Source organism: Notothenia coriiceps, unplaced genomic scaffold (genome assembly GCF_000735185.1).
Source record: "Notothenia coriiceps isolate Sejong01 unplaced genomic scaffold, NC01 NC01_scaffold00031853, whole genome shotgun sequence".
Classification (NCBI taxonomy): Eukaryota; Metazoa; Chordata; class Actinopteri; order Perciformes; family Nototheniidae; genus Notothenia; species Notothenia coriiceps.
The window spans coordinates 621,098-630,760 of NW_011364554.1; the positions used below are offsets into that span (position 1 = coordinate 621,098).

General features: G+C 42.9%; 1 protein-coding gene across 1 annotated transcript in view; it reads right to left on the reverse strand.

Annotated features, from left to right (window-relative positions):
* Positions 1 to 6: 6 nt before the first annotated feature.
* The window catches only part of cacng8b (calcium channel, voltage-dependent, gamma subunit 8b), a 16,328-nt gene continuing 6,671 nt past the window's right edge, over positions 7 to 9,663 (reverse strand). Inside the window, exons 2-6 of the mRNA XM_010788478.1 lie at positions 8,660 to 8,952; positions 7,344 to 7,568; positions 4,238 to 4,321; positions 2,389 to 2,529; positions 7 to 2,083 (exon numbers count right to left, since the gene is read on the reverse strand). Coding sequence (XP_010786780.1) covers positions 1,293 to 2,083; positions 2,389 to 2,529; positions 4,238 to 4,321; positions 7,344 to 7,568; positions 8,660 to 8,690 — 1,272 coding nt within the window. The 5' untranslated portion in view covers positions 8,691 to 8,952 and the 3' untranslated portion in view covers positions 7 to 1,292. The remainder of the gene's footprint in view (positions 2,084 to 2,388; positions 2,530 to 4,237; positions 4,322 to 7,343; positions 7,569 to 8,659; positions 8,953 to 9,663) is intronic.

Below are 9,663 nucleotides of genomic sequence, written 5' to 3' on the forward strand. Positions count from 1 at the left end.
GGGGGGGGGGGGCTTGGGGAGCAAGTATGGCTGCGCAGGGTTAGAGGATGAAACCGTCCAACAAGAGTCCAGGGGGGGCACCGGGAACGAAACAGCCCAAAATGCATACCCAGTTTGAACAGTGGTCCCGAAAAAACGTATCTATAGACTTTACAAATATATGTATGCGTAAATTACAATGTACATGTATCTTTTCAAAAGTTTTTCTCTATAGTGTTTTTTTAAACCCTCTCAACCCACATATACATATTGTCTTTTTTTGCCACTGAAAATGATGAGTTGCATGTCTCACTTTGGGACTCTTCATAGAAAAAAAATGATTAGGTTTTTAGTTGTTCTGCTCAGGCAGTAACCTTTACCTGAATCTGTACAAATGTATTATTCTATATCTCTTTTTTCTGCTTCCTCCAGTCAGAGGTTTCTGTTAATGCCCAAGAACAAACATCTTCAACACGACTATAGCTACAAGTACTACTGTTAACACTGATTAGAATGGAAATAAGACTAACAGAGGCCCATAGAAAACTCAGACTTATAATAACAATGACGTTGGTCAGTTTTCTCAGTCACTCACATTATTGTTGCATTTCTTTCAGTATCAATATTGGAAGACAATTTACAGTATTCAAATCTGAATTCATGTTATAAATGAAAATTATATAATATGGGGTAAAAAAATTACAGGCCCTCATTCTCCCACATATTGTGCACACTCATGCTTGACACTTTGACACAGTTACACACAGCTCACTGGCAGTCCAGCGGCTCTGCATGGAAGAAATTCACAGTAAAAGTCGTCAGATCGAAATCAGAGAGAAAGTAACATGAAAATTCAAATTTTCATTCCAAACTATAGTGTTTGCAAATACGGCTAGCCTGTAATAACGCTAAGAATAATCACAACAACAATTTTACATTAATGATGATCTGGTTAATTAGCAGTAATATTGCACAAAAAGTATGTGAAACATTTTCATTATAGCCCAAGGTTAATTGCGTTTGATCATTAACAAAATAAATCATTTCTAGCATGTTAAAATATCAAAATAGTTTTATTGTGAAAGTTCATTGTTGTTGTTATTATCACTCTGTTATTACTCATCTTGTTTTTGTTCTCAGTGAGGTTGAGCAGACTAAGTAACAGTGAACATGGAGGGAGAGATTTCACTACCTGTCTGTCTATATATTTCCTGTTGAGCCCCACCGACTGCTCCTCTCTACCTGGCCTCTTTCATTTCTACCCACTCTCCTTCTCTCCCTTCCTCCTCGCCTCCCCCTCTCAAACCCTCGCTCTACACAGGCGTTGTCTTCCTATTGAGGGTGTTAGAGTTGCTCTCCCTGTCCCCCTTCAGCCTGTCCAGCGTCCCCATGCCTCGCTCCCTGTCTCCTGTGGACGAGGTGAATGGTGGAGGGCCGGAGCCCACTGAGTTGGGCATTGCCGCGTTGGAGTTGGAAGAATTGGAAGGGTTGTGGGACTTAAGAGAAGGGAGTGTACCACTCAACATCACCCCCCCTCCCCCTCCATCCTTTGGGAAGCAGTTGTGGAGCTGGTAGAGCGTGGCCCTGTCCACCGTTCCATACATGGGCGGCAGACCCCCCAGTTTGGGGTCGCGGGACAAGGTGTAGAGAGAGATGTCACCTCCAGCCAGGGCCGTGTGAGAGCGAGAGTGGGGGTTTGGTAAAGTGGACACTGAGATGGGGCCCTGGGAAAGCAGCGCAGAGGGAGGCAGGCCGAAGTTTTTGCCCCCCCCTACAGGTGAGGGGTCTCGAGAGCGGGAGGGGTCGGTGGAGCGGGAGGAAGAGCGGGAGCGGCGGCGGAAGCGGTAGCTGGGCAGGCGGAGCATGGCGTGCGTGGTACTCTTGAAAATGTCGGTGCGCGAGCGGCATCGCAGCTCCTTGTTCTTCTCGATGTAGATGTTGACAGCCAGCACCCCCACCATCTCTGCCATGATGAAGGACAGGCCTCCAAAGTAAAAGGACCAACCGTAGGAGTACTGCCACTTCTTATCCTCGTCCTTCTTAGGAGAGATGTCCCCGAGGGCAGCTGAGATGTACACTATCACACCAATTATGTTACTCAGCCCTGAGGGAGTACAGAAATACGGTATTTATGAAAGAGCTAAATAAAGTCAGACAGACCAACTTACAGTACTAATAAACACATTTGTCTGACGTGATGATTTGTGACATCCCCAATAAAAGACAACTGGCAAGATGAATGTTGAATGTTAAACTCTCTATTAAACTGACAGAATAGTCTAAACACAGCCACACTCCTAAACAAAGAGCAAAGACTGTTAGGGCAAGTTGTATTCTCCAGACCACCACTTACACACACAGCCACACACATATAAACCCTTGTCTGTACACACAGTATTTCTGAGTTACCTGCAGCCACAAAGAGAATTCCAGCCCCCAGAATGATGTTCCTCTTGCTCTTATAGAACCGACTAGCAGCGATGCAGACCCCTCCCATCAGCAGCAGGATGGCACTGAGGATCGGGAAGATGTTGGAAGCCCTGACTACCCCTGAACAGAGGAGAGGATAATGGGGAACAGCAGGAAGTTGAAATGAGAAGGAGTGGAAATATTCTGTAAAGTAAATGGGACTACATTCTGGATTTTCTTAGTTTTATTATATAATATAATACTATAATGCCTGCAGCGCTCACTTGGAGTAAATGTGAGCGCACACTTTGACCTATTCTTTCGCCCAATAGTTACTTAAAGGTGGGGTAGGTAATTCACTTCAGAAACACTTTTTGTTATATTCCATGGAATGCTCTTAACATCCAGATAGCAATGAATACATTAAATGCTTTGACAATAAATGCATACAAACATGTCATCTGTGGAAGCCGTGGTGCTGTAAAAAGCACGACCAATTGTTTTAGCCGATTTTTTTGGGCTGCATACTTTCAAATTCTAGCGCACTCGAGCTGGTTTCTCCATTCTTACCTACTCTACCTTTAAGTAAATCTTGTACCCATTTTTCAAAGCAGTCACATATTTTCCACATAGGGCCTCATGCAGTTACATAACATGAAGGTGAGGCATTATCAGTACTTACACAATAAGAGACAAGAGTTGATACAAACAAAAATCGGAGGAAATGTGTTCTTATATTGCTTCTAGCACAAAGCCTGTTCTGACACTAAAAGGGCATTTTTCATTATTATATTAGGAGTAAATTAAACTTTTTTAAGCCTGTGTCTGTAAGATCAGGCCACACCGAGAGTTTAACGTTTGCTAAACTCACAATGTTAACAAGCTAACAAACAACCTATTCTCTTAAAGCTCAATATGTCTTTAAGTTGTCTAAATATCTAATCTAGGAAGGCTAAACAATGCTGCATACAATACTCCAATTTTCTTTTGTTGTAGAGCATTTTGATTGAAGTATGTACAGTAACAGAGCCTGCTCTATCAGTAACCGTCTTTGGCACCAAATAGAAAAAAAGTGTTAAATAATACACCATACACTTGATTAATACAAAGAGGATGCAGAAACATTGTAACAAAAAGTGACAATGGGAAAAGCTGCTCCATTAAACAATACACATAATACATTGTGAGGAAATTAATTACTCAGTTTTAGACATACAATCGAATCAAAGCCCTCCCCATGTGGCCTTCAGTGCTTTCAGCAGGTCTGCCAACCATGCAACACACACACACAGACATGCACACACACATGCGCACACACACACACACACACACACACACACACACACACACACACACACACAGCTGCGGGCACACACACACACACACACACACACACACACACACACATGCACACACACATGCGCACACACACACACACACACACACACACACACACACACACACACACACACACACACACACACACACACACACACACACACACACACACACACACACACACAAACACTCTAGCACTCTGCTCTCATCTAGAACAACTAGGCCATGGGAGAGAAATGCCACCTAAATGCCAGCAAAATGCCTCTGCAACATTGTAAACAGAACGCAAGCCGTTCTTTATGTATGCACAGGCACACATGTAGCATATCATGGAGAAGAAAATATCACTGCAGGGCATTGAGAACGAACTAGGGCACCCCATCTCCCCTGACTTCCTGTGCACAGTGTTACATGTTTATTTCTTGCAGAGATAATCTTCTGCCTCTTATTCATAAGCAGGCTTCTCTCATTCATTCATCATCCATGCAAAGTAATGCTGATATTGACTTACGTAGGACGTACTCTGCCCCGTCATGGTCAAAGTCTGCATCTTCTGGGAAGTGGTTGATTTGAGAACACACTCCTCTCTTTACTCCTGAGATTTGAGAGGAAAAACAGGGGTGACCAGACACAATAAAACATAAACCATAGCTGTGTAACCTTAGGAAAAGAAACACATATCCTTCTGAGGGACAAACTTATAGAGACCTAAACACAGTCATATCTTTGTTAAACTTCCACTTACTGCATGCAAGTTAGTAACATCACACACATAGTAAACACACAAACACACACATAAATAAATGCAGACATAGGCAGACAAATAAGTACCCGTCGGGGTCCTGTATGTAGACAGACAGACGAACGGAGGGGTGCACGCACGATGATGACAGCACACCACTGTTGCTGATGGATGGATTGTGAGGAAGATGAATGGAAGTGATGGAATGAAGAGACACAGACGGAGGGAGAGACGGACAGATGTGGGGTGAGCAGGTCTCTTTCTCACAGCTCTTATATTTCCACAGGTTATTCTGTAAAGAAACGGAGGTAAATCAGTTGAGGCACACAGATCAGTGTTATCATCAGGAGCTTTAGGTGCCCTTCATGCATTTATCTTTGAGACATTAGTGTACGTTTGGCAGATTTCCTTCAGTTCCTAAAAACAAGGAATGATCACTGAATCCCTGCACCTGAAACGTGCATCTCTAACAGCTTCTCATTAAAAGACGTACATTTGATGTGGATCTATTAGCTTGGTTATTCTGTGTTATCCTCGCAATAAAAAAAATGGGATTAAATAAGCGGTTTAAGTGTGTTCAGGTTACAGTCTTGCCTGAAAGCATGGGGTTGAGTCCCATTTTAACAACATCCACCTTTATATAATTAAAATAATTTCATTAGTATTAGTATTTATAGGTATTTGTATTAGTATTTCGATAGATATCCTGTTAATAATAAATATAAGGCCTGACACATGGTGTCGGTGAAGGGGTGCCAGATCTCAGCTGACAGAGTTGTGGGGGTTGGTTATAAATTAATAAAGAAATGTTCTATTAAAATGAGAAATGGCCGACAGGTAATTCAGGGCAGCCCAACCTTCAGTGAACATGCAGAAGGGCTGGAGAGGAGGACAGGACACATCTCTATCCACAGCATAATGTGCCACCCACCCACGGGCATAAATCTTTTAGAGCTAGCATGTCCTGCATTTCTACTCCAGCTACACCTCGCTGCATCACTGCACGACTACTGAGCACCTCTCTTGGCTGAATACTCCACAGACATCAAGGATACTTGACCTCTAAGCCATGCCAAGACACTGTCAGCTCTGCTGCACCGCGATGGGGTAGAAAAGACCGCAAGAGAGGAAACTATGAGGGGGGAAAAGAAGGAGAAACCAGTGAAAGACTAAATATAATGTTTGGGGGAGTGAGACAGAGGGATAGCAGGCGGAGAAACTGAAAGAGTGAGGCGACGGAGGGAGTGGGTGGGGGTGCACTGCAGCAGTGCTGCAAGGGCTCGAGCTTATCTCTAATTGGCTGCTTTGCTATCAGGAAGCTTAGAGATGAGGACAAATTAGCTTTGTACAATGACCAAGCCCAGGATGGGCCGCAGATGCTTTATAAGGAGAGCCAAGAGGTTTTCCTGGAGACAGAAGTTTGTATGTGAGCAAAGGCACAGATCACTAAATCACACCACCCCTTTGGCTGTAGCTGCTTCACTGTTAGCTCCATCGCAGCCCTTACTGTGGAGAGCCAGCCAGGCCGTGTAATGTATAATGAATTAGTAGCTTGTTTTGCAGTGTCAAGCTGAGGATTGAGAGATGGCCTATGCCAGTTCCTGTAGCTTCCGCCACTCGGAGTGAGAAGTTGATGGGCGTCGGGTGAACGTGGGCCTTTTGTTTCAGCACTTACATTAAATGACTGTACTGCAGCCTGAATCCAACACAATGATTAATGGATTATTTTGAGTGAGGGTTACGCTTCAGTATCATGTAATTATACTGCAATTATGCTGAATTGTTTTCTTGTCATTATGGTACGGTCTAACAAATACAAATAGATTGTGTATGTGTTGCTGCTAATGATTACTGATATCACAGCAATGCAGCAGCTTTCGGAACGAAGTGTCCGAAGGTCAAGTTAAAGACGAACACTGCAGAACACACTTATACTGATCCTGCTTTGCAACACAAGGAAAACAAGAAATAACAACACATGGATGAACTGATGGAAACAATTAAAAGCTTTGACATCGCCAAGATATTAACACTCCACAGTATCCAGTGCCTCCCACTCAATTTTGACGAGACAAAAAGACAAGAGCTTGTGAATACATCAAAGTCTGAATACAGAAATCTCTACATTATTGTGTGACAATCTGAATTATTCTACAAGTATAATGGGCAATTCACCCGTACCTTACATTGTGAAGTTAAGACTACAAAGAACACTTGAAGGAATAGTTGAGAAATATGGGAATTAACTTTAATGTCCTGAGTTAGAAGAGAACATTTACACCACTTTCTGTAGGTAGGCCTAGAGTAAATATTGAGCTTAATGTAGCAGCTGGTTAGCTTAGCTTACACAAACTGCTAACAGGGTGATGCCAATTTGGACTTTTTTGCGAATTTTCATTTTTACAATTCAGTCTATTTACGGATTTAACAAATAACAAACCACAAATAAGATATAACATGTAGAGCTTTAGATGTGCTGGTACTGTGGGACAGGAAGGTGGTTTCCTCCTGTTTCAAATATACACGCTAAGGTCAGCTGAATTCACTCATATTTATGTCATCAATCTTATCAACTTACTCTGCAACAATAGCAAAAACATGAATATGTATTTCTTCTATCTTCGAAGGACTCTGATTTATTTTCCCTGCTCACCTTCGGGTCCCTACAGTTTAGTCCGACCACATTTGGATTAATTATATACTAACCAGTTTATAAGTAACCAGAGCTGTGCTGCCAGATCCTTTATCAGCTTTCACTGCAGCCTCCTCACTGAACTCAACAGCCTCAAACAAAGCAAACTTATTCCAGCACGCATCCCCTTCAGTCCAAATCACACCCATAGACCTAAAATATCTCCAACAACTTCTTCTTTACCTTCCAGGCAGCATATCCTCCACAGTCCAGAGTGGGTGAGCGCCCCGGGATCCTTCTTGTCCTTGTTATGGGGATCCTCCCCCGTAACATTGGCTGTGCTGTTGCAGATCATGGCACGGGAGTACAGCCAGTAGTCCGTCCCTATTGCCACCGTCATCAGGCCAAAGGCAGCAAATGCCCCCACGGTGGTGAGGAGGATCTGGATCCCCTTCTCACACACCATGCCTTCAAAGAGAAAACAAAGGAGGAGGAATGGAGTAGAGGGAAATAAGTTAGAGGACAAGAAAGAATGGAGTTACAAAGCAGAGGTGAGTTGACAACTTTACACAAAGTTAAGTTTATTGAAAAGACAGCACAACGTTCAGGTGAGATGATGAGGGGCAAGAGGAGGTGAAGGTGGGAGGCAGAGAGGGAGGCGATGAGAAAAAAGGCAAGGGCGAGAGGGGGCGGATGTAGGAGGTGCATAAGTGGCTTTATGATGTGTCCTTGGAGGAGAGTTGGTTGACTCTGCTGACTCCGCTTAACAAGACAGAAATTGATGTGAAACACAACAGATCACACCCTCCCAATCTCAGTACTCCATATTCATGACCCTGACACCATTTCCCCCATCAGAATCAGCAGGGCTGGAGATGAATACACAAACAGACACACACACACACACAGACACACACACACACAAATACACACACACACAAACAGACACACACACACACACACACACACACACACACACACACACACACACACACACACACACACACACACACACACACACACACACACACACACACACACACACAAACACACACACACACACACACACACACACACACACACACACACACACACACACACACACACACACACACACACACACACACACACACACACACACACACACACACACACACACACACACACACACACACACACACACACACACACACACACACAAACAGACACACACACACACACACACACACACACACACACACACAGACACACACACACACACACACACACAAATATACACACGCAGACAGACACACACACACACAAATACACACATTCTAACATGATATCACCTTGGATCTGATTATTAGCATGCTGTATGCTCTCACACAAATTGAATCATGCAGCTCGTGTCATTGACCCATGCGTGTCTTAGTTGGAATAAAGTTGCCTTAGTGGCCTGCTATTGCTACTGAGACACTCTCTTGTATGTTAAGCATTCAAAGTTTCCCTTTCAAAAGGTAATACTGATTCTGACATTGTAAAAGACTAAAGCCAACTTTCAACCGGTCAAGACTTACCTGACGCCGAGTTTCTATCCTTCGACTCCATCTTGAAATCTTTCTTTTCCTCGTCAGTGAAGAACGTGCTGTCCCCTCAATCCGGACAGCATCCATCTACTGTTTTCACCCGCTCCCCTCTCTCCTTCTTGCACTCGTTCTCTCTCTTTTGCCTCTTACTCTTGCTCTCTCTCTCTCGTTCTTTCTTTCTCACTGGAAAGCTGTTGCTGGTGGAGGTTGTGGCTTGGACGGTTGTCCCGTTCTCCGTCCGTTAGCAGAAAACTTGCATCATGGTCACTTTTCTGCTGCTGCACCTAAAATAAAGCAACACAGGGAGGATTTTACATTTCATTAGGTTATTTAGATAAAAGAAAGAAAAACATTATTCATATTAGTACAATAGGAAATGAGGAATCTTTGAGTTCTTAACTTTAAAAAATCAAGCCAGTTTAAGACGTAACACCATTCTTTAAGAACATTTTATTTTTCCACCATTTACTACATTCATCATTTTTTAAACCAAATGATGGTCCAATTCATCAAGAAGATAATCAAATATAATTTGATAGTAAAACAAAATAGATCACACTAAACTAAAATGATGAACATTTGAACATTATACCTCCTCAAAATTGAATTTGTTGAATTTAATTGTTTTAATTCTTAATCAGACTGCATTGTAAGCGTGTTAGCATATTTGAGCATTTACCTCAAATCACCACTGTACCTAACGACAGCTAGCTGAAGATTCATGCTGCAGATTCATTTGCTGTCAAATCAGCTACACATTTTACATTATAGATGCTTTATTTAAACGTTATAGAACCATATTGGGATGACGCTCGTACAGATTAGAGTAGTTATAGGTGACAGTATTACGGGCTAAAGACTGAATGACTCTAGAGCGAGTTGCACTGCATCTAGCCTGAATAAGAGGAGCAAGAGGGGGAGGCAGAGAGGACCAACCCGACATTGTTACCATAGCAACATTGAATTCCAAAGTCTGGATCAGCATAGAGCGAGGG